The 27,123-nt window shown below is 27.3% G+C and overlaps 1 protein-coding gene across 2 annotated transcripts in view; it reads left to right on the forward strand.

Moving 5' to 3' along the window:
- The window catches only part of LOC129957156 (polycomb protein SUZ12-like), a 58,754-nt gene that overhangs the window by 25,704 nt on the left and 5,927 nt on the right, over positions 1-27,123 (forward strand). Inside the window, exons 2-13 of one of the 2 annotated variants that reach the window (XM_056069331.1) lie at positions 13,433-13,479; positions 14,034-14,098; positions 15,528-15,596; positions 15,685-15,740; positions 17,689-17,796; positions 18,669-18,866; positions 19,913-20,157; positions 22,434-22,578; positions 24,364-24,566; positions 24,986-25,140; positions 25,218-25,310; positions 26,716-26,821. In XM_056069331.1, coding sequence (XP_055925306.1) covers positions 13,433-13,479; positions 14,034-14,098; positions 15,528-15,596; positions 15,685-15,740; positions 17,689-17,796; positions 18,669-18,866; positions 19,913-20,157; positions 22,434-22,578; positions 24,364-24,566; positions 24,986-25,140; positions 25,218-25,310; positions 26,716-26,821 — 1,490 coding nt within the window. The remainder of the gene's footprint in view (positions 1-13,432; positions 13,480-14,033; positions 14,099-15,527; positions 15,597-15,684; positions 15,741-17,688; positions 17,797-18,668; positions 18,867-19,912; positions 20,158-22,433; positions 22,579-24,363; positions 24,567-24,985; positions 25,141-25,217; positions 25,311-26,715; positions 26,822-27,123) is intronic. The other variant, XM_056069332.1, reaches the window with a different exon arrangement.

Below are 27,123 nucleotides of genomic sequence, written 5' to 3' on the forward strand. Positions count from 1 at the left end.
CGATCTTTACACCAAATTTTTGTTGATTTCTGTCAAATTATGAATGAAATCAGTTCAGAGGAAGTCCATCTGTTCGAATATAAGTTAACTCGATAATTAAAAAGCGAAGAGAGCCAGAAAGGTAAAACTAAGTACACAAATTTAACATCTATAATGTACACCTGTCTAATGTTGAGCCAAATCCAACTATGGGTTGACTGTCAGCCGGTCTTGACTTTCAGAAACATGTAAAAGATAACTCAAAAAGCGATGACTGAAATATATCAAATTTAGTATCGAATTTTATGACTACAGGGGCTGCTTTGTGTCACATTTTTGTTTCAGTCGGTTAAGAAAAACGTGTCTAAAGCACAAATTCGATTTTTGGATACTATTAACGCATGTCAGGGATTAATCGCCAATGTTTACTCGTGAGATTCTGTAAAAATGCTAAATTCACACCAAAAAATATTTTATAACTATTGTATGCTAATGCCATGTAATAGTTATAAAATGAAGAATGTCCAGCAGTCTCATATGTTCACAAATTTATTGCAGAAGACGATCAGTTAAATTTTATAAATATTCCAATGGGTGAACATAATATAACATATAGGAACTTAACCAATTCTGTAATTAATAAAGTGCTAAAATTATCTTAATATTTTACCCGGTCTGCAACTTTTAACGCCACTAGCGATGATGTAATCATAATAAAATTGAATGCAACAAAAGAATTCAGCTCTGAAATATTCTGAAAATGGTGTTAAAAAGATCTAAAATTTTATTTTTCAGAATTTTATCTATCAATTTTTTTTATTCAAGAGAAAATTCCCGAAATTAATACTTAACATTTTAATTAAATTTATCAAACTTGTAATTTGGGGTAAATGCTTCCCAATTCAAAAATTTGGGAGTAATTTTTTCTTTATAAGAAGAATAAGAAATTTTATGATTTCATATATCTTTCGTACTATTTATTAAAAGATTTGAAAGGACTGCAATTGAAATGATTCCAGCTGCAGATATTTGATCTCTATTGCTTTTGCGTTTTATGATTAAATCAATATTTCGAAAATAAAATCTACTTTAATTGTTGTTTCAAAACGCTTTTATCTAACTTTACTTATTTCATGTTGTGAGTGGAATTTTGTAGTCAATTTTTCATTCGTTTCCTGATGCATTGGAATTCTGAAATTTTGATCAACTCTTTGTTTCCCGTTGATTTTAAAATTTTAGAAATCTAACAAGTAATAAAAAGTAGAGAATCATGAATTAAAAAGTTTTTAAATGCGCTTTTATTAACATAATATTTAATAGGAAATAATATTTTTTAGAGAAAGTCGAAATTTTTATTATAAAAAAATTAAGACACAATCAGCAGAAATTTTTTTCTTGACATTTAATAAAAGTTAAAATATATTTATAATTGTAGTCTAAATTATTTATTAAGAATATTTCTATCAGAATCGCATATTCTAATAAAATGTTAAATTCATAGATTATGTACGAAATAGAATGCTTAGAAATTATGAGTAGTAATAGAAGGTAACTTTAAAATTTGGATGCTTTCAAAGAATAAAAATCAGCCTTCAGATATATCGGAAAAAGAAAGTTGCACGAAAGCTCTTTGTTTTAAGTTATGAATGTTTTTGAAACTAAAAACTATAAAACGTTAAAAAAGAAAGTTAAAAAAAATGCCTTCTTGTATTAAAATAATATTAAATCAAAGTCCCGACGTCGAAACAAAAATTGTAAAAGTCCTAAGACTGTAAACAGGTGAAAAATATAAAGCCGCAATGGATATTATTAGGATAAAAAAAAAATTCTCAACATTCATTATGTAAAAAAGTTGAATATATTATAAACGTGATTGCTATTTTGCGTTACTTAGAGCGTCTCTAAAGATGCCAAACGATTTTGTTTTTACCTCTAGATATTAGATTTAAAAAACTATTAGTTTCTTTTTTTATATATATATTTATTGCATTTACTCTGAAATTAGTTTTTTGAGTTTGAACTATCAAATTATTTTCACCAGTAAATAATTTCGTTTTTCGGGAGGGGGGAGAAACTTTCGAAAAATCTTTTTTTTTTTTAAACAGATTTTTAATTTTATCAGTTCGTGTAAAGACAGCTCCATCTGCAGTCGATTCTCTCTAATATGGCTCATATTAGCAGAGGGGAATATAAACTAATATTGGGGGAATATAGATGGGGTCATACTCAAGAATCACCTTGGATACAAACATTTTCCGGTGGGTTTCGGACTCAATAAAATGCTCCTAATAGACTAGAAATAAGACGTTTAGGACTAAACTAAGCCCATGTGATTTTATTTTAGATCCAAAATTAGAGAGATATTTTATGCTGTAAATAAAGAATATTTTAAAACTTTAGTTAATTAATTTTAACTTCATTTAAACTCGAATTAAAAGAATTAGAAAGTTTTGGGAAATTAAAGAAACTATTAGTGCAAATTGTTACATAAACCTTTCATGATTTCTCACCATCGACATTAAATTTACTCCAAGTTATATATCCATGTAATACTCTATATAATTTTTAGAGTTATATATATATAACAGAATACTGGCTGGTACTCGGCGCGTTATTGCCGCAGAAGAAATAATTTTGGAAATATCGTTGAAATTTGAAATAGCAATCTTGTTTAATTAGGAATAATAGAAAGAAAGTTTTTTTTTTTTTTTTTTTTTTTTTTTTGTCGATAATGACTACATTCCGTGAAATTGAATGATATATGAAGGAGAAGTATAAATAATATTTATTCTATTTTTTATTTTATTATTCAAGTATACTTTGGGGTAGACAATATTTTTTGTTTTTCCGTCTTCAGCAAAAATAAATAAATTTTGTGGTTGTCCTACTCGTGAGCATCCAACATAAAGCTGGCTATGTGAAAAACAACTTTTTTTCTAGATTCGGAGCAAAGCGGTGGCAAAGTTTAATCACCATCGAATGAACAGTAACGGCAGCGCATAAAATACGAACTAACAAAAATACATTTTTATATATTAGATATAATAATTCTAGCGCCCTGGCTATATTGAGAATGATATAGACGTCACTGAATTATGGAATGAGCCATTTTTCTGCATGGGAAAATGGGTCATTCCATATTTCATAAAAGTATTCTTAAGGAAGAAAAATTCTGCTATGTTAAGATGCTGAATGGAAGCATTTTCAATCGACAAATCATGTGCTGAAAATAACGAAGTTTTCAAGTTTTAACTGAAAAACTGACTGACTTATCACTGAATCATATGTCCCAACAGGTGTGTCAGATTAGTGAGAATATCAGCATAATGAGTGTCGGATTAAAGAAAGTCTACCGTAATTAAAATTTTCTTTGCATAGTAAAAATTAATTTCTCTCTACAAAATATTTTTAAGAAATGCGCTTTTCTTAATCATTGCGTATCACCCCTTTGTGGAACAAAAACGTCCAAGACGGCTTTCTGAAATGTATTATATGTAATTTGACCGTGCTTTTGAATATATCAAATATGCACAGATAAATAGATAGACAGCCAGTGTGGCAAATATTTGTAAACTTTAAAACAGACCTACTGATCTAGGTGATAAAATAATATACCAGATTTTATCTAGTTGGTGGCATTTTTGAGTTGTGGCCGCATGCTCACGGAGCGGATCGACAGATTTCCGAAGACAAATTTCATTCAACCTTTGTTAGAAATCTGTAGTCTGAGGCAAGGACGGTGACTTAAATTTCATTTGTGTAATTTTTTGAATTTTATCGTGGTGAGAGGTTGAGGAATTGAGCGGTTTTAAATGTATAAATTCATCAAAATTTCGAGGTCGCATTTTTTTTTTTTTTTTAATCATGTGAGAACATGATGTTGTTTTGGTTAGGGGGTTTTGAAGCTCGAAATCGCGTATGAAATGAATATTGGAACTCGAAATTGCGTGGACAATGAATAAAGCATAAATGGATGTTTTCATCATCATCTTTTAATCGCATATATTTTTTTTCCTGCTTTTACCATTATTGCATTATTATTATTATGTATGTTTCTTTGAAAACAGATGGGTTTTTAAAAGGTTGACCTGCTTTACCAGTATTGCTTTATTATTACGCATGCTTCTTTGATAGCAGATGCGTTTTTAAAAGATTGACGTAGTACTATGACATCATAGCTGTTATTTCATCTCAAAATCGGTCGAGCTCCAAAACTTTGTTTGCCAGCTAGAAAAAAATGAAAGTTAAAAAATTTATATATATATATATATATATATATATACACAGAGAGAGAGGGGGGGTGGAATAGAGACCTATAGAGAAGTCTCGTGATTGTTTCAAACCAGTTTAAACTGGTTAATGACTTAAATTAATCAAGACAAAGAATGACTTAAAAATAATAATGTTCTCACATGTTAACTTGAAAGTTCCGATCTTAGATTTAATTTTAATTTTTCTCCAGTTTATTATTATTTATTATTTTGATGATTCGAATGTTTTTTTTTTTTTTTTTTTTTTTTTTCAAATCTAGTGTATAAAAACTAATTATAATCAAACGAAACAAAAAAAAATCTCATGAAAGTTAAAGGAAAAATTGAGGATTAATTAAAAGACTTCTATCTTATCTATTCTTAATCTTCTATTTTTATAATCTCCTTTTATGTTTGAATTCATTCTAATATTTATAATCTAGACAAACTTAACGGTATCTCCAATAAAAAAAAAAAATTTAAAAAATCCCTGTTGTTTAATATTGATCGCATTTAAATATCTCAAGTTACACTTCGATGTAAAGTGGTTATTTTTCTTTTATGTAATGGTGAGCTTTGGAGACTCATCCAAAGTAAGTATAACTTATACTTATTCCTAAAATAAGTATAAGTTTCAATTTCATTCTTTTCAATAGCCGTATCGTAATCTTATCTGCTTTCTTGAAAACTTGTATATTTGCATCTGAATCTAATACTGCCGAAAAAATTATTGCATTCCGTTCTCTACTACACTCGAAATCAGACTGATTGTTTCTTTTACAGTACACTCCCGATTATCCGCGGAATTGGGTGGCGCGGCCGCCGCGGATAACAAAAATCGCGGATAATCCGAAAAAAGCTAAAAACGGGTATAGCAAAAGAGAAAACAGTCATTCCAACTTTGAAAGATCGTTTTATGTACAATAAAACGTAAAATAAACAGCAGGAAATGTTTCACTAACGCTTAATATTTTAGTGTATCACTCAAAACTAACCTAAAATGCATTTTGTTAATGAAAACAGAAAAGTGCTTTGTACTTACGAGAGGCGTCAAGGATACACAGAAAAATGAATACATATGTACTGTTTTAATACTATAATGTATTATGTAATTACAAAAGCATAACTGTAAAACTACACCTTTTTGAAGAAATCAATCATTTGTGTTTGCTTCTTGCTTTGGAAACATTTTCTCTTTGCTTGGAAGCAAAATAAAAACTTAGTGCGGCAGGCGCGGATAATCCGCTCCGCGGATAATCGGGAGTCTACTGTATTTGCTGCTTATGAAAATTCATTCTTTTTCTTTTAGTCAGTCGTTTATATATTGCTTTCAAAATGGATTTAGTTTTGGGTTACAATAAGTCAATCTATAAGATATTTAATATCAACTTGATCAATAGTTTAATAAATTGTAATATATTTCTATTGCATTAAAATCAATGTATTCTACTTCTAAAAATGTAAGCTTGTTTTTTTAATCATTTTTTAAAAATTTGTTTTATTTCTTTAGCCTAGAGTTGAAATATTCATATGTCTGTGATGTCGGTCATCATGTGTTGCATAATTTCCTATCAAAATATTTTTATATAAATACTAAAATTAAAAATGTGTTTTAAAACAGGAATAAATCTTTTTTATTTAATTTTTTTAAATGGATATTAGCCTGTTGTGCTTGTATCAAACCAATTAAATGTTGATTAAAGGGGGAAGGATTGTACGGAGAAGCTAAACAAATTCCTTCGTTTTTTTTTTTTTTTTTTTTTTTAACTTGAGATTGCTCGAAAATTGTTCAAAACACTGTTAAAGGCTGAGCATTGGACCAAGAACTACCAAATTTGGCTGCTACGCATTATGACAGAGTTCCCCAAAATATTAATTAAATTTTTAATTTTTTAAAATTTTAACTTTCTCTCCATTAATGACATCGGAGCATATTACCACTCGCACGCACACACACACACTCACAAATTATACACCTTTTTTTTTAAACAAATTTTTCAAAATTAATTTTAAACACAGGTTTGTAATAATGCTTTCTCCTTTATAAAACCGATTACAACAATACAGCAAGATTGTGAATTGTCAATGTAAATATTTTAATAGCTCGTTTGCTGTCTAATAAAAGTGTCCTCACTTCCAAACATAAAATTGTAGACCTTGGATAAGATCGTGAACGCCGCGAATGTTCAGATTTTTATTTTCAGTGTCCCGCACATGAGTTTTGTGCTTCGTACTATACTAGAGAAAACCAAATGTAAATTTGAACACTTTTCTTTCCTGCCGATTGAATCCAAAATTTGATGTAAAACTACAATTTTAGCCATAATGCCACATGCCAAATTTCATTAATTCATGTCATTACGTCTTTAAATTATCGCGCTTGCATGCACGCGAAAGTACAGACAGACAGACAATCAACTCCTTGATTTTAATTGAAAATTTGATATGGATCTACAATTTTAGAGGACCGCGGTGGCCTGGTGGTAAGGTCCTGTCTTCGAAACCGGAGGGTTTCAGGTTCGAGTCCCGATTCCACCGAAGAACCGTCTTATTGACCGGTGTGCTGCACATTAAATTCGTCGGGGCCAAACGTCCTCCCACTAGTGTGGTGTGGAAGGTTGGAGAAGGAGGTGCCAGCTCAGGTGTCGTCCTCGTCATTTGACGGCGTTTCAAAATTACGAGATCCGTCTCTAAATAGCTTTAGTGTTGCTTTAAAATAGGGCATTGATATAAGTAAACTAAAAGCTACAATTTTAGATGCTAAATTGAGTTCTTTGGTTTCAAGAAATTAGTGACTCATTAAAATTGCAGATATGATTTTTTTAACAATTACAGTACCATATATATATATATATATATATATATATATTGAAATAAGTAATAAATTGGATTATTTCTGTTTGTTTCTAGGTAATGCTTTAACATATTTTAAAACATCGCATTGTTTTTTTTATTGTCATTATATATATATATATATATATATATATATATATTGTCAATTTTTCAATTAATTTTGTAATATGAAAATCATTTTGCATTGAATGGCGCACAAGGAAAAACGAATATAATCGAGAACTTTTTCATGCTTGTTTCAGCCTGGAGATTCGAATCTTTGTGTCTTTGTTGAATTTAGAATACCGATTCAAAAATTTAATTGCATTTCCAATAATATTTTTATTGTTACCATTATTCGCTTCTGAATTTATGAATTTGAAACTTAAGGTTATTTAAAATTTTGTTTTAAGATTAAATAGATATTATAATTTTTATTTTATAAAATTAAAGTCATGTGAAAACTAATTGCTTTAATGTTATCACTTTATTTTTATCATGCTAGGAAGATAAAGCATTAAGGAAAATTGTCGCCCTTAGAATGCAGGTTTTAACACTTTCATTAATTTTATGGCATTTTCTTCCTGAAAATTTATTTGTATTAAAAATTTAAATCATGAACCAAAATTTTTATGACAGGAAAATGCGTCGAGATAATTTGATTGTGTCATCATACATTACATTTAAGAGCTCCAAATTTTATTATTTTTATGTTAAGGTATCCAACTAGGTTTAAAATATAAATTTGGATTTTTTTTTAAAAATCTTGTTATTTAAAAAAATAGGTACGTTTCTGTTCCTGTGATATCTTTATTCTGTCTCTGCCAATTAGAAGCCAAGTTGTAGCAAACTATTGGGATGTCGGTGATGCTTATGTATTATGCATTTCCTGAAGAAATTCTTTTTTTTTTTTTTCCCCATAATTCAGCTATATGAATATTGTCATAGCACAAAAAATAATCAAGGTATCGTAGAGAAATGTATAATTAATTCTCGTTATGTTATACAGAATATATTAAACTAATGGTTTCGATGTTGAATGCTCCAGAAGTGGCTTTATAATTGTTTAATGTAAATATTTTTGAAAAAAAATCTTAATTAATAGTTAGTTACATTCTAAGATATGTTTACATATGTAATTTTACAAAGAAAAATAAAAAAAATTGCAATTATTTTTATTAGAATAATCTTAGTTTTTGTGAATAAATGCTAAAATGTACACCAATATATACTTTTTATTTTTTTTTTTAAATATCCTCTAAACCTGGTCGGATACCTTAATGGGTTAAAATTATTTGATTTTTTTTTTTTTTAATGAATGGTGTATTTCTATTATTCGACCCTTAGTAGGGTGGGGAAGTTTGAAAAGATGAGTGACAGTCCAAGTGTTGTCCAATCTCGTTTCCAAATTAAGAAATCAAATAGCCATTGCGGTGTTTCTAAAAAGATGTTAATATAATTAAACTGAAAGAATTAAATTTGGCAATTTTTAAAGAATTATTGATAATAAATAATAACAAGAACTAATATGTCAATCTGGTACAATGTTTTATTGTTATATTTCAATTTGTAATCATATACAAATTTAAATTCCTTAGAAATACCCTAGTACCCTAGAAATTAAATTGATATTAGTTATTGTTATATTTCAATTCGAACTAAATTCGTTTTTCATCAAATTATTCTGTCATATCCTTTTACCACTGTTAAAATTATGATTTTATCAAAATTGCTTTCGTTCAACATATTTAACTTCCGAAGTAGATTTCCACCTCCGCTTTTATTTCGTAGTATATATTTTTTAAATTCCACGCGCATTTATTTGTAGTAGACTGATTTTATTTTATCAGTAAATCTCAGTCTTATCAAAGATGAAATTTTAATTAAATACATTCCATATTAATTGTTTAACAATCAGGAAAACCAATAGTACGAGCGAAAAAGCTGGTCACCAAAGGTGGCTAATAAGTAAATTATTGGTAGTGATGTTTTTTTTTTTTTTTTTTCCCTTGAATATTCCTTTTAATGTAGGTTAAAAAAAATAGTTGTTCAAGAGAGGAAGTCAGTAGATTTATGAGATTTGTTTATTCTAAACTGAGTTTTTACTCAGGATAACAAACTAATGCGAGCTTTGTATAATTCTTTCGTCCAATAATTTGTGGATTTTACTATTTCTTGTAATACATTCGCTTAGACTTAAACTAAATTAATAGTTAATTAGTCATAGCAGATTTATATTTTCAAGCTTTGTTTTTAAATTCTCCTGTTCGTATATTATTTTCTTTATTCTTTTTAATCGTTTTGGTTGCTTTTATTTGAACTGTAGATCATGATATCAAATTAAAGCTCGTTAATTATTAATATGATAATTATAAATAAACAATTAAATATTGCTAATGAATTTAAAATTATTTTTTTGCTAAAATTATTATATATTAAAAAATTGTTTAGAAATATCTTACACTAAAGCAGGTTTCTTTCGTAACCTACTATTGATTATGAAGGCAGACTATTTCGATTTTGAAATTATTTGTCTGAAGTTATGAAATGTTAACGATGATTTTCAGAACCATTATGCTGTTACTCTCTGGCGGCAGCATATATTTGCATTCTCTTAGGAGAATCGAGTTTGCAGTCTCAAGGCTGTTTGAATTTTCTCTTTCCCCTGACTGTTAGTTGCTAATCGAATAAAATAATACTTAAATATGAGTTATTATTTTATCAACAAATTTATGCCAGTTCACGAAATGTTATACTTTATAAAATAACTTTTAATTAGTGTTTAATTTTTTTTAAAGTACTTTTTGAGGTTTTGCTTACATTACTGGCATTCCTTAACTTTCTACTCAGCAACAGATGCGTATTTAATTTGAAAAAAATCGTCTGCGTATTTTGATGTTCTTTGTTCTCGCATATATTTTTCCTTTCGATTTTAAATTTCGAATTCTTTAAAAGAATTGTTTTCAGACAATGTAGATTTCTTTATCGCATCTCCAGTCCACATGAGTTAATTGAACTTAAATCTTCTCTGCTGCTTTTATGTATTTTGTATCGATTTAAAACTTAGTGCAGTGAAAAAATATTTTTCATTTTTTTCTTATGCTTATTGTTTAGGATTTTCCTTCCTGTTTATCTCTTAAGGCCGGATTACTTACAGGAAAAATTGCCTATGAGGCCCGAGACCTTGAATTTGTTTGCGACATTTTAATTCGGTAGTTTCATTTAAATATCTGGGAAACCAATCTTCGCTCGGCAGTTTATTTGTATATTTTTTTATCATAAATAAAATCCAATCCTGTGGCTCGTTTGAAGTTAAGAGCGAAATCTAATTAAATTGCAATTGAATATAAGAAAAATGGAAGCGGAATTGAATATAAGAAAAATGCATAAGAGTTCGAAGCCCTAACCATTACTCCATCTCTGATACGTTTGTGCAAGTCATGTATAATCACATGTCAATATTTAGTTATAATTTTTTTTAGTGTGTGTGTGTAAAACGCATTTTTTTTTCAGGAAAAGCACCTATATAGTAGATAAATTTAGAAAACGAAACCTTATCTACATATAACATTTGATCCAAATTATTAGAGCCGTTTCCTAGATACACAAAATAAATATATAAGAATTGCTCGTATATAGTTATAAGATTATCAAGACCGTGCAATCGAACTTTTTCTAGCAAAAATCAATCATTGTTTAAATTTATTTTGTGACATTATTCTAATAAAATTCTTTTAATTCTTATTTACAAATTTTATAATATGTTATTACAAATTTTTAAAAAATGTGGTATTTTAATAGATAAAAAATGCTCGATAATATTTTTTTTTAGATTTATTTTTTTAAAAAAAAGAGTTTTTTTTTTTTTTTTGCAATTTGTTAAAAATAACTTATTAATGTGATATTTGCTCATTTTTTTACATGTGATACACTGGACAATTTTTTATAAAAAGTTATTGACAGTTAAGTGCTTTGATATTTCAGTTTTCCAAAATTTGTGTGTTAAATTAAAATAGTTAAAAAAAATATTTGGTCTTCAAAGTTACGTAGAGAAAAGAAGCTCCGATATTTGTATTTCCTAAAAACCCTATGAAGACTTAATCCTTTCAGTCTTTTCTTTATTGCACTTATTATCTTAAATTCTTATTGCTTTTTTTTAATAAAAAAGAAAATTGTTTATGTCGTTTAACGCTACATGTTGTTTCTAAAGAAGATTAATCTGTATTTAATAAAGAGATCTATTCTAATGAATATGTTTTGAAGTGTACTGAAAATCATGCAGAATTTTATTTCATTATTAATACCTTCCACTTAATTCCCCCACCCATATCCATTCCATCTCGAATGTTTGTTACTTAAACACGTAACGAGAAGGACTGAAGATGGTCGATTCTTTTCACTTTTCGCGATGTATCTGTGAAAGGGCGATTTTGCAAAATATTCTTAACCAGGTTCTTTTAATGGAAACCGAGCTTTTACAAAATGGAGAAGAAAAAGTAAAAAAAAAAAAAAAAAAAAGCGAGAGTGAAATTTTTATCCCTTCCCCCTTTCCTCTTATCTTTACCATGTGCGTGTTGAAAGATTATTGAATAGGCTACAAATAGAGGCTATTTCGGGGTGTTGCACTCATGTCTGTTGTCAAGTTCGCTATAAGGGAGGGGGTAGTCTTGAATGTCATATTTTTCCGAGGCAATCGAGAAATGATGGATTTAGTAGGAATTTTACTATCGCAAAGCTGTTAAGTGATAAAAAAAAAAAATCTAATGAATTACCATTTTGTGTTATTCAATAGATTTCCTCCCACACACACAAAAAAAAAAGAAACGATTTATTGGCTTTAAGTTCAAATTGCTTTGGATGAAAACTTGATAAATTGTATAATTCCACTGTTTACAGCTATAAATTATAAAATTTGGAGTGTTTCTGTCCTTAGACTTACTTGAAATCAGAGTTTAGATGGTATTCGAAGTAATTGAGATGTATGTTAACGATTATCATAGCTTAGAATTATTATAAAAATGATTATGATTTTAAATAATGATCAAAAATATTATTAAAAAAATTGAATATTATTGGAAAGAAATCTTCTTAATGGGTTAATTTTTTTTTCCCTTTGTGCCAGTGATTTGACTAATTTTTACAGTAATGCAAGTTTTTTTGTTTGTTTGTTTTATTTGCATTTAATAAAAATTATAATAGATTTGTTAATAATTATTAATTTTAGAAACTTCTTTTCACTAATTGATTCCTTAAAAAAAAGCATTTACCATTCATCGCTTTATTAATTTATAATTACATGTGACATGTTACAGCATTTATTTATTTTTTTGATTTGGGAAAGTATTTAGCTTTTTTTAAAAAAAAAAATGGACCAGTTTTTCAGCTATGAATGAGATATTAAAATACATTATTAATAATTGTGTCTGTATTGATCTTCATTAGCTTAAACATTCTCTAAGTGAATGTGTTTGAGTGAAATGTACAAAAAGATTTATAATCCTTTTATCATTAATATACAATTAGTCATATATATATATAGAGAGAGAGAGAAAGAAAGACCGATTTTCTTTAATTAAACGAAGAATAATATACATAAAACAAACATATCTCTGAAATTTTTAAATTTAATTGATCGATCAGTACCAATGGGCATCTGTTAAGATTACAAATAATAAATACAGTTTTTTCCCCTTTTCTGTTCTATGAATATGTAAAATATTCAAAATGTTTCATGTACATAATTATTTTCATTAAATGTTACAGATTTTCATCTGCCATTTTCTTTCACTGATCAATCACATTTTTTTAAAAAATTTGGTTATGTAAGAGAAAAAAATATTTAACTTTAAACTTACTGGGCATATAATTCAGATTCAGAATTATTTCATATCTATATCTATTCTATCTTCCGGCTTTTTGCAATTCGCAATAGATTTGATAGAAGCGTAAATGTATTCTTATAATAAATGTATTCTTATGTGTTATATGAGCTGTATCACATAAGTTTTATCAAAGTGATCCAGGAAAAGAAAGAGATTCTATATTTGGGAAAAGAAACTTTAACTTATCAATTCATACATAAAAAGGTTTTATTAAACTGAAAATTGATTCTTGATACCATCTGATGAAGTGAATAAAAGCAGTTACTCTATTTGTGGTATCTATACTATTTAAAAATAGAATATATAATATAATATTTAAATTAAATGTTGTCTTTGTACATATTCCTATATTTTGAGTTTATTTATAAAAGTGATGTCTCTAAACTTCAGAAAATTATTTAAATATGTTCAATTTATATTCTGAGGTTTATAATTTATTCCAGTTTTGTGCTGAAATTTATATATTTGATTTTGTTTCTTCTCTTACAGAACCTACTCAAATATACAGATTTTTAGGTTCTAGACAACAGCATTCTGTAAGTATTATTTTGAGACATTTAAAACATTTGGACTGAAATTTCTAAACATAATATTTGATTTTTGTCATATACATGATTTGATTTAAATAATTCAATGCAATGATTTTGGAACTATGCAAATGGACGGAAGGAAATTTTTATTAAGGATTTTTTTTTTCTGTTTTGGTATAAATATTAGTTTTATTAAAATTCTTTTCTGATAACTATTGTTTTTTATACAAAAAAATTTACCTACAATTTTACGGATTAAGAAAATCTGATGTTTCAGTATTCTGTTAATTAGAAAACTTTTATTTATAATATTTTGTCAATACTAAATGCTGATGCAATATAATTGTATTATTTTTTATTTATTTTAATATTTTCTGCTAAAAGTTTATCATTCCAAAGAATCTGATGTATATCTATTTTTGTACTTTGTAAATTAATTCTTCTTCATTTTGTATCGAAAATACATTGTGTTTAATGTTAAAGCTTATTTTCTAAGAATTTTATGACTGATTGTATTTTTTGGTCTGCGGTTGTGATTCTTTTTTACTTTTATTTTTTAGCCTGTATTCCTTCAAAGATGTTTAACATACATGAAACGTCGAATGTCAAGAACCCATTCAAAAAGGTATGCATTTTTCCAATAATTTTAATAATATTAATTCCATTTTTTTTTCATGACTTAATTTTCTCTGTGTCATAAAAAAAAATATAGCACTGTTTTTCTTCATATATTTTTAAATGTTGCATTCTTTGAGCGAAATTCTCTATTAGTAATAAAAATCTCATATTTAATTAAATTTCCCTTGGAGTGTTTCAGCAAAGAAATATGTCAGCTAATTCAAAATATTAATGATATAAAATATTTAAATGCCATTAATTAAATATTTTCCTGTTAAAATAACAACAAATAAAATGGCAAATTTAAAAAAAGTTTAGAAGAATGTTATTTAAATGTAGAATTGTTGCATGGTAAAATATATTTTTTAACCATATCTTTACTGAAAAGTATCAAAAACCTTTTTAACAATCACTGCAAAAGTTCTTTCCTTTTTCATTAAGATTGATTGATTGCTTAGTTCATTAGAGAAGCTCACCTAAATAGGTTTGGGAGAAATCTCAAGTGATGCCCCAGCATACACTTACTAAATAGTATCAGCTTGGGATCTTCCTTTTTTATTTGCCCATTAAGAACATGGATTTTCATTGCTATTTTTGAAGAGTTGTGAATTTTTCTTATATTTATAAGAGGAACCGAGGAGTTCCAATATTTAGAAGTTTCTGAATTCAAATAATCTTAAGACTGAGAGTGAGAGCTAAGACGAAAAAAAGGATAAAGATATTGAAGTTTGGATCCTGAAAAGTGATGTAAATATTATAATTGGAAAATTTCTATTTGCTGTCTCCTATAGATATATTGTTATAAATTTAATTTCAAGATTATAAAGTGTAACATAACAAATAGTGTTTTACTTCAGACATTCAATTGTAATGATAACCAAAAATATTGGTATAAAAAATTTCACCAAATTATAAAAATATACTCAAGTGCATTATTATTTATTATGAAAAATTTTGAATGTGCGAATCACGTGCTATATAGTTTGATGATTGAAATCGCCAAATTGGCGAAATTTTTTCTTGGCACTTTTTGGTTGCCATTACAACTGACAAGTACATTATTTGGAACCAGTATTGACTGAAAATTATATCGAAATTTAGACTGACAGTTTTCGTGGTATTTTATTAATTGCTCTTGTTTTTTCAAGCTTTCATGTAGGAGTAATTTGAATATTTATTATGGATTTTTTTTTTTTATCATTTAATAGTTTAGTTTTAGTATTTACTATATAAATTTGATGGTGGGGTTAGAGAGAGAAATGTCTTCTTTGTCAGGGGCAGAATTGCTATTGCAATAGAGTTTAACAAAATTTATTGGCAGAATTTATGATGCTGTAAAGTCGAATTTGAAATTAAAATGCTAATATTGCTCTTTTGGTTAATATTTAAGGTTTTAATAGCTACAGTAAGCTTTTATACCATTTTTCCTTTTGCAGGAAATCTTTTAAAATCAATAGTATTTTAGAAAAAGTTACTGCTCAGCAAAGGGCCTTGGACTCTGAAAGGTAAAATCATTTAATATAGCATATTTGACAGTTTTAATGAAATATTTTTGAATTTAATAATGTTTTAAAACTTTTTAATCCATTTTAGGCCTTCTGGTCATTTAATAATAACATTCACTGGGTACTATGACAAGTCACATAAAGGTATTGTATGCTGTTCCAATTTTTATTCCTTGATTATTATAGATAAGTTTAAAAAGTTTTGTTTAAATTATGACACAAGTTAATTTTAAATAAATTAAAAATGTTTGAAGCACATAAAAAAATATTTTCTGATTCTAAGTTTGCAGATATCTTTCTGTAAATTATACTACTGTATTTAAAAAGTTTTGGATGTTGTTTTCTTATAAAAGAATGAATACAAATAGAACCTGTATATTTGTATTTCTTTTAAAATAACTATTTTGTGTGTATTCATTTGACAATTGTCGTCCCTTTAGCAGATTCTTTATAAAAACAAACAGAACAAAAAAAGTTTGTCAGAGGATTATACTGGTAATATTTGATGTTTTGATAGTTAATTTGATGCAATAAGGGAGAGCTGTAAGCTTCCTTCTTATTGTAATGGACACCTTGACTTTCCTCATAGAGGAAGTTTTGAATGCCTTTGAACATGAATATGTACGTGCACTAGATATTTGAGCTGTATGAAAAATATTTAGACTGATTTTCCCATAATAATTACCGTTGTTCCATGGAAAATGGCATTATTAATTGTATTTGGAAAATATTTAATGAATTCCAGAACTTCTGGAATGTAGTGATATGATTATTATTTATATGATTTAAATCTCAGTTTTATAAGCAGTGAGTAATTATGTGTGCTTACACTTTTTTTATGTGATGTTTTCTTGGAGGAATAGCAGTAACTAGCTTTTTTGATTATGATTTTAAAATAGTCAGCTTTATTAGTTTATACTAATTCAGTGATGTTCAGTTAGAATGGCGGAGAATGAAACATAGAGGAACAGGCATGCATGCAAAATGTTTTTCTTAAATGGTAATGGTTTGGAAAAGGCTGAGAATGCAATTTAAAGATTGGTGTTTAATATGTAATTATATCTATTAATCTAATTTAAACCATATTAACTTCATTCTAAATGGTTCTTCTCTTATTTCCTGATCTAATTTCATTGTTTTATTTAATTACATTTAACATGCCCTCTATAAAACTGCTCACTTCAGATTTTCTCACACTTTGAGTGAAGGGACAAAAATCCTTAATGCTTACCATATTCTTTTAAAAGTACCTATATTTCCCTTTCCTAAATCTTAATGTGTAAAAGAAATCCCTATCAAAATCTCATTGTAAAACAAGTAAAGGGGGAAATTTTGATCTTTTCTGCTCTTGTGTGTGATGCAGAATAGGGCATCTTTTATGGTCATTTCTTGTACAAATTATGCCTCCCAGGATGGAATAAATCAAAATTAAATATTCAAAAGTATATATCAAATGCTTTTTTGTAAGGTTTTTTTTTTTTTTTTTTTTTTTTTTTATCTTATCTAATCTGTTCTTTAACCTCCTATATATTAGCAAATCTGTGCTGATTATGTTCGTTAATAGCATTCAGTTTTCTTTCTTCAACATTTCAATCCTATAGTTAAAATATAATTTGTCTCAAATTTTATTAATATTTTGAAGTTAAGTTATTAATATTAACTACAAATTTTAATAATATTGCCATATAAAGCAAATTTTAATTATCTGGTAGTATTCAAAATAAGAGGAGCAGAATTTCCTACTAGAAGGAAAAAAAATTTAAAAAATGCATCTTTTATTTGTTTCTTATATTTTTTTATCATTCTTGTTTTAATTTTTGTTTGTTTTCAAATTTTATCGTCTTTTTCTTTTATTGAAAGGGAAAATATTTAGTTGCTATTAATCTAATAAAGTAATTAATTTAAATTTTCTGCTTGTTTTTCATTGAAGTATTTCGTCTCACCTGGTAAGTGAGTTATTTTCCAGATGCTAATTTTTTTTTTTTTTTTTTTTCAAAACATTAGAAATGTGTGCTTTCTCTAAAATATTCTTTCCTTTTTCAAGTATCAGTAAAAAATTAGTAATTTTGTAAAATTAAAACTTTTTATTCAGATCTGCTTCTTGCAGGCCCTGGCGACACAGTTTGTGTAGAAGCTACACTTCTAAAGATATGTCATAAAAAAAGGAAAGATGTGTCATCACCTGTTATGCAAATATCTGGTGAGTTTATGAATGAATCTGCTTTCCATAAATAGATTTAAATTGAAAAATGATGATGTGTGAGTTTTTATAGCATTATTAGAAGCAAACTAATACCAAAGAAACTATATTCATTAAAAATAATTAAGAAAAATTAATTAAATATGTGCTATTGAAAACATGAAAAAAATCAGGTTAGATGTTGGTTATTTCGAAAAGAGAAATGGCTATTTTTTTTCTATATTCTGCTATATTCTGCATTTTGTAAGTTATTGTAATAAATCCAACAGCTTGGCACTAATGTATGTTGCAGAAATTCTTCTAGTCCTAAAAGATGGATTTTGAGAATTCGTGTTGGAAGGAAAAAAAGGAAAATTGAAAGAAAATTGGTTTAGTAAAATGGCAACAAAATTTTAAATATGTTATTCTAACCGTTTGATGTTAGAGTAATTTTTTGATGTGATGAATAACTTCACATTACTTAAATCAAACTTCTCTGCTTTATGTGTAAGAATGAAAAAAAAATTAAATTGGTCAAAATCATTTAAATACTACTTCAGTAAAATATTAATCTAAATTATATTTAAAAATAATTTTTAATTTGACTTAAAATTATTTTCTGTTATTGATCTAATCAGACATGATATTAAAAATCCATGTGAAAGTATCACAATTTCATATTGATTAAGGAATTTAATTAAAAATTTGAAAATATCACTTAAAAATGTCATCATCATTATTTAAATTGTACAACTGTTCTTCAATTTCTCCTGTGGAGATTCTAAAATATGCATCTTGTATTTATGTTTGTAGATATTTGTTGATTTTACTCACTTTTAATTATTCTTCAGTATGAGAATTACTAAGCAGATTATGTATTTCTTTTCTCTTAGTTGGAAAATGTGATGTACACAGGAACCCCGATGTTACAAACCCTCCTGCCAAAGTCACTGCCATTTCTGTTCCAAATGACAATTTTAATCTCAGTAATGGACATCTAGTCAAGTCTTATGTACTTTTGTTGCGAGTCACATGCCCTGTTAACAAAACAAAAGTAAATGGATATTGTAATGGTGACATCTCTGATGTATGTAAGTAGCTTGAAAGCATCATGTATTTAAGGTTTATTTAAAATGCCCTTTAAAGAACATATATGTATAAAACCTTTCAATTAGAGTAAATGGAATAAATAAAGTTCATATGCTTAAATAATGCTTTATAAAATTTACCTTAATTTCCTCATTGTTGCCACTTTTTTTCAATTATTAAAGATAATTACAATAAAGCAGCAATTAGCTAGATCTCTGTCAACTAATATTTCTCTCAGTTAAGTTGCTAATAGAAAATCAAGTAGATTTTATTATTATTATTATTATTCTGATAAAATCAGCAAACATATGAAAAATTGTTGGCACTTGAATTGATTTTCATAATGTGAAGATTTTTAAATTATTATCTGTGGTAGTTGATCATTTATAACTTAAAAAATTATTTAAGGCAAAAAATAAATAAAAATTTATTTCCATTCTTAAATATTTCAATAATGATGTAAGCTAATTCATTTTTTAAAAAATGTAGTGAGGTTTCATGTAACAGAGCTGGATAAATATTCTTTTAGGAAAATATCCTTAAAGAATCATTAAAAAAAGTCAAAGGAAATAATGTAAATCTGTAAAGTTCCTGAATTTAAAAAAAAAAAAAATTATTTTACTTTTCATTTTAGATTGGGATTTTTTTTAAACAATTTTTCTGATGTGCGTTTATTATTGTTCCAAGAAAAAATAGCTCATTGGATATGTGGGTTACTGGCTTGATTATTTCATAATTTCAAATGGGCAGTTTTAGAAAACCCCTTTTAAAGAAAAGAAATAAGGGTATTAATTTAATCCCTATCAATTAAATTGTTAATTTTCCAAAGTAATGAACATTCTCAATCAACTCGAATAATTGAGATTCCATTGTGCTAAAAACCAAAATCATATTAAATGTTTCTACAGTGCCATATTTTTAAAAACCACCTGTAATTAAATAAGAAAAGTTTTATGGATTTCTGAAAATTCTGTAATTAATGCATACAGTTAATTTTGTATTAAAATTACGGGAAAACATTAATCTGCTGTCCTTTTATTCCCCCAAGTGGATGAACCAGCACAGAAGAAAAGAAAAAGCATGAAGAATTCATCTGATGACATCCACTATTATGGAGCAGAACTTGTTGTATATGATAAACACCAAAGATGTTTATTAACAGATGGTGAATATCAACTTGTTCTACAGGATCTCGGACAGAGAAATTCTCCAAAGAAGCTCTCATCATGGGAAACTTTTCCCGAAGGCAAAGAGAAGGTATCGAACACAAATATGACTTTACCACAATATGAGGTAAACTTCAGTTTAAACAGGTTATATGTTGATTCTAAAACGAAGTTTTTCAGTAAATTCGAATATCTAAATCCTTATCATTATTAATAGTTTTAAACGTCATGGGGATTCTGTATAATGTATTTGAACGCTATCTGATTATTTATGAAATAACTTTTATTTAATTTATCTTTTTTTTTTTTTTTTTTTTGAATTTTAAGTTTTTATGGCTTTGTGTGCTGTAATTTAGAAAGCATTAAAGGGAGGGAGGCACAAACTTTTCCTCAATTAACTGTTGGTTGACCATTAATAATCTAGGCTGTACATTTAAAATAATGTGTAAAAGAATTGTCGAGTATTAATTTAGAAGTACCAAGGTGACCAAATTTAGCTTGGCAGTTTTTAAAAAAAAATTTTTTAGTGAAAATATTTAGATACGAATCACATACTGATTACATATGGATATTTTTCAATCTTACCTATATCTGAACTGGACATTTAAATAAAAAAAATTATGAATGCACTTAGTTTAACACGTTATTTGGAACAGTTTGCTATATTATTGTTTACAGTTTATCTATCAACACTTATATTTTTGAACTTATTCTTAGTTTTACATGATGAAATGAGGTCCGAGATGGCTCTGTATAGGACATTGTCAACATGAGTGCAGATAGAAAAAGGTTCTAATAGGGCTAATAAATGCTCTCTTATAAAAAAATATTTTATTTTGTGCATGTGTATGTAAAATTGGGTTTTTTCAGGAAAGACAGTTATATAGATAAACTTAAAATACAAAAATATTGAATATAAATACATAATAAAAAATAAAGCAAAAAGCATGATTCAGACTGAGGATCTGCAACACATGTGCCAACCGTGTTGTTCTGATACTATACTGCACTGCTCACACTTTGAGGTGAAAATTGAATAAACTTATTCTAATAGTTAGTTTTAAAAAAAATTGTGTGTGTGTGTAAAATTGCATTTTTTCAGAAAAAGCACCCATATAGATGAACTTTAAAAGCAAAACCTTATCTTAATATAAAATTTGATAGATATACATTATTTCTGAGATACACAAATATCTATATGCAAGAATTGTTCTTTAAAGATATAAGATTTTGATACAGTATTATTTGCTTTACTAAAGCTGTTGAGCATCCATAATACAATACCATTGTTATGCTATTATTAATGTTCTAATACAATAATTACTATTTGATTCAATTACTGTAATTTTATTTTCATAATTTTCAAAACTTTTGTGTGCCATTTTTCATATATGACAAGTATTTCAGCCAGAAGTGAGTAATATTGCCTATCCAAATAAAAGTAACTTCTTAATATTTTATTTGATGTGAAATGACTCAGAAAATAAACAAATTAAATAAATAAGTTGAAGAGATATTGAAACCACATAGAAGTTATCAAGAGAAAGGTCTAGAATTTTGACATCTTATATAGAAAATAAAATGATATATGCTAAAATGTTGCAGTTGGAAGAAATTGAAAAATAGAGAATATGGTCAGAAAAGTGGAATTCATATTGGCAAAACAAATAAGAACAAAATAATAATAATAAATCTTTTTTAGAAAGCAATTATTAAAACAGTAATTAAAAAAATGAAAAATCTTTTAAAAGATTGCTCAAAAGTCATAAAAGAAAAAAATAGTTTAATTACAAATTACCAATTTTATTGAAAATATTTTGTAGATTTGTTAAAGTGAGAGATAAAACTACAACATAATAGCAGTCAAAGTAATCGTAAAAGAGGTTAATTGATAGATTTTTAAAAGAAGATGTGAAATACATATATTACATCATACCTTATTTTAAAAATGTTTGATGTTTTCATGTATTTGAATGGAAACACAAGTAAAACAGCAAAATTTAATTAAAGTTGCACAAAGGTGCACTTCTGCATGGATCAAAATTTATATGATCTTTTCTAGATCTAACATTATCTAGTATATACCTATCTCTCTTTGCTAATTGGTTAGCTAACTATTAATAAGCTTTGCCACTCATATTGAGTAGTAAATAATTTGTTTTCAATGTGTAGCATTTGCTTTCCGTCTTTTCCCCCCTTTCATAAAGTTGCATAAGGAAATTATGATGTACATCTCTTGTTAATACTGCTTGCATATTTTTGTATGTTAACTGAAGATCTTAATTTACAGTTAAACTAAGATAACTGTTAAGATGTGAAGTTAAGACTGTTAAGATTAAGTTAATATGTTACATCAAAATTAAATGAGGAGTTATAATCCATTATTGTTTTATTTTTTTACAGTCAATTAATTTCATTGATGTGTTTGGGAAAGGCCCCTTAGTTACATTTCATCTCCAGTGGAGAGATAATCTGGTAAATGGTATTGTGGATCGTCCTCAACCAGCTACAAAAATGGATGAGCTTTTTTGTCCAAATGGTTTAAAAGGCAAGTTTAAGTAATTGTATATTTACTTTTCCTTTCAGCATTGTGAAGTTAATTTGAGTGCTTTGATACATTTGCTCTTAGATGATCTTCATTCAATATGGATTTTATTTAAACAGCATTGTTATTTATTTTTTATAACAGAGCTAAATTTTGCAGTTTCAATTTCCATCCAGGGATGGATACTTGGGGGGAGGGGGGCTGTCATGATCAAATCTCCAACCTTAGGCAAAGAAAGAATCCTGCCATAGGATGTATTGCATTTCAACAATTTATCAGGTTATATATGATTATTTCATTGAAAAAAAATTCCATTAAAACTGATTAGGTGAAAGAATTAAATATATATATATATATATATTTTCATAATCCATCTTTTTGCAGCCTTATGCATCCAATCTTTTTTTAAAAACTTTTTAAGAAAACTTAATTTATGAATAATCAATTAACTGAGAATGAATTTTAGAATTGTGGATAATATATTTTGTACAGTCAAGATACATGTAATAATTATATTTTATCAAAGTAGTTGTAATATACTCTCTCTTTTCTCTCTCTCTCCCTCTCTCTCTCTCTCTATATATATATAAGGCTTATTTTATGTGAAGCAGAATGCAGTTTCGAAGACAGTGAAGAGACTTGATTTCGTGATGTCGTTTTATTTTATATAGGAGAAGCATGCATTATGTACAAGCAGGAGCGACGAGCAACACATAACACAGAAGAAATGAGGGAAAAGCTCTTGAACATTTTATCCATGGTCTTATATAACCTGAGAAATTGATAAGGAAAATATTTCTCCATAGTGCTTATATACAATGAGATTTTGATAGGGATTTTCGTTACTTGCGCAGACGAGGCAGGGTACACAGGGATCTTTTAAAAAAGAATGTGCTTCTAGCCCTTCACGCAGAGTGTGAGAAAGTTAGGCTTTTAGCCGATTCAGCAATTTTACAAAACTTCTCTTGAATTAATTAAGTAGAGACAATGGAATTGGATCAGGAAATAAGAAAATATTTTAGAATGAAGTTACTATGGGCTAAATTAAAATAAAACCTTGGGAATTATTGGGCAGAGTGTAAGAAAGTTAGGCTTTTAGCCGATTCAGCAATTTTACAAAACTTCTCTTGAATTAATTAAGTAGAGACAATGGAATTGGATCAGGAAATAAGAAAATATTTTAGAATGAAGTTACTATGGGCTAAATTAAAATAAAACCTTGGGAATTAATTAAATTGAAATTAGAGTTAAAATATCATTATATATATACATATTATATTATATGTAGAATATTCTATTTTATATTATTAAAGCTCTGGATAAATTTAATGTTGGCAGTCATGGAGGTTTTAAGTAATGATTTGCTCTAATACTTCATTTTATTTAGTTCAAAATAAAATAGCTATAAACTTTGAAAGTGTCAGTTCTAATGTTGTCTTTAAAATAAAGTCATACAGCATATAATGGCAGAGTTTAATCCCAAATGTCTTTGTCTCAATGAATTCAGTGTATTGTATTGATCCCCTAACCCTTCAAGAAATTTCCATTCCTAAGACTTTATTCTTGACCACCACCCCCATCTTGGAATGTTAGACTATATCCTCACCACAAACACATCCAATCAGATGTGTTTGTTTCCTAAATAAAATCCTGTACAACTCTAAAAAATTTGCTTTTGTTTTTGTCTAGGTAAAAGAATAATCTTATAAAAATCTGTTTAGCCGTTATGGTTATTAAATCATTTTTCTTCATAATCTCATTGAAAATTTATGTCTCTGTACTTTTCAGATGTGAATCCCGAGTTCCCATTACAGGAAAGACCAAATAAAATGCGTATTTTCTATCAGTTCCTCTACAATAACAACACAAGACAACAAACTGAGGCACGAGATGATTTCCAGTGCCCATGGTGCAGAGTCAATTGTATAGAGCTCTACTGTTTGCTGAAGCATCTCAAATTATGCCACAGCCGATTTTGCTTTAACTATGTTGTAAGATTTCTTCATTGGCTGGTTTATATGACATATAAGCAAATATTTGTAAAAGTTCAAACCTTTTAGATTTATAAGAAATATATAATTTAATTATACATTGTTTGAATTTTCACTGAATATTATTACTGATAAACACTTCTATTTAAAAAAAATGAAATGCAATTCAATAATTTCTTAAATATTTTGATACATGATTGATAACTTAAGATTTATTCTCTCTATTTTTTTCTACTTCTAAAACTGAGAAAGGCATGATTTCTCTTTTTAAATTTTTTTCAAATTTGTTAAGAAAATTTATTTCAAATTTTTATGACTTTTTACTGATTGAATATGATTGTAAAAATTATATTATTTAGTATTATTTGAAAGTTAAAAGTTTTTGAAAATACAATTATAAATTGAAGAATGCATTTCAGCCTCATCCCAAGGGTGCTCGTATTGACGTGTCCATCAATGAATCATATGATGGTTCCTATGTGGGAAATCCTAACGATTTACATTCAACTGGTTTTGCTTTTAGTCGCACTGGTCCAGCTCGACGTAATCCTGTTACTCATGTTATGGTGTGTCGGTAAGGTTGATTTTTCTTACCTTAATTTCATATACACAATCTTTAGTTTTGAGTATTAACTCCTTTTCTTTTTGTAGTCCTAAAAGACCAACACCAAGTTTATCTGAATTTTTGGAACCTGATGATGCAGAAGCAGATGGCCCTCGCTCTTACATTTCTGGTCACAATCGGTGTGTTTCTTTTTATTTTATTAAAAATTAATTTACTGTTCGTCTTATGTACATTTTTGGTGAATTAAGAATGATAATTATAGCAGTAATCCAATAATAAGATTTTAAATAATGTTATATAAATATAGCTTTCCAAGCATTGTAATAAGGTATTGCAGAAAATTTTGGCAGCTTAAACTAGTATTGGATTATTTTTTTTTACCTGGGTGTTTTTTAAACCAAAATGGTAGAATAAAACTTTGAGCCTTGTAAAAATTCAGAATTTTAATGTCAAATCAATGCATGAACACATATTGATCAAAGAATTTTTTTACTGTAAAAAAAAGCATTTACTTTATTGGACAAAATTTCAACTTTATTTTCAGTTTTGCATTTGCCTTTCATTTTTATAATTAAAATATAGTAATATATAATTAATGTTTTTTTTATTAGATATTTTTTAAAAATCTCTTCATAAACTTCCTTTGCATATTATTAAAGCTTTTTTTTTTAAGAATTTGTGTAAATTTTTAAACCGTTTGCATCCAAAACTTAACATATAATTTATTATTATTACTATTATTTTTAATTTCTAAAAAGTTCTTTGAAATATAAATGCCTTTTGTTCTTTTAAAAAGCTGATATAAAAATGTTTTTAAAAACTTTTTAATCATGGTTATTTTACTTTTATCCGAGGCTTCTTTTTGAAAAACTACTTTTCCTTTTCTACTTATATGTAACATTTCCTTGACTGAGAGAGAATTCTATATGATTCATTGTAATCATATAAGCAACATTACTTGTTTCTAGAAAGAATATATGTATTCAGTTTTATTTATCTGAATACTTTTGGCTTCTAAGCCAGTTGACAGAAATGAAAAGTTTTATTTAATTGATTTTTATCCTGTAGTGATGGGTTAGTCATATATATAATCATTTTAATACAATGAAAACTTATTCATTGTCAAATGATAATTTTAAATTAACTTTTACTATTATTTTGTTTTAAAAAATGCACATTTAAACTTTATGTACGTGTAGCACATACTGTAAAAAAACTGATGTCTAATGCATTTCTCATGCTCTAAGTGAAAGGATCAAGATCCTTAACTCCCACTGCACTTTTATAAAGATACCTAAAATTCCCTTTTCTAAATCAAAACGTGTCAAAAGAAAACCTTATCAGAATCTCTTATTAAAATCCCTAAGGGAAAAATTTCAAACACTTTGATCATATGTCGGAATGCAAACAAGTATACATGTTATTGCTTCTCCCTGTGCACAAATAATGTCTCTCTTGGAAAAATAAACTGGATTAAATTCCAAATTTGTCTTCTTTTTGGCTACGTATCTGCAAAATTATTTCATGTATGAATGTTTTTTAATATGTATATTTTATTATGTGTTGATTGTTTTCCCATTTAAGCTTGTACTACCATACTGCCACTTGCTTGTCTGTGAGACCTCAGGAAATAGATATTGACAGTGAATCTGAAAATGACCCACTATGGTTAAGAATAAAAACACAGCATGTAAGTACACGAATTTCATAAGAGAAGTTGGAATACTATTTATTATTTACTTATTTCTCAATTTTTTTGTACACATGATGTTTTAGGGGCTCTTAATTGATCATAATTATTTTTTGTTTAATTTCTCCTTAACATTTAACTGTTAAAAAGGATTTTTTTAAAGTGTATATTTGCTTCTTAAAATTTTCTGTAGCAATAATGATGGTCGAAAACCACAGAAGAATTTGTATTTTATTTAATTCAGATAAAGATGAATTTGTGCATGTGTGTGTGTGAGAGAGAGAGAGAGAGAGTTTTTATTT

The sequence above is a fragment of the Argiope bruennichi genome, chromosome 11, assembly GCF_947563725.1.
Source record: "Argiope bruennichi chromosome 11, qqArgBrue1.1, whole genome shotgun sequence".
NCBI lineage: Eukaryota > Metazoa > Arthropoda > Arachnida > Araneae > Araneidae > Argiope > Argiope bruennichi.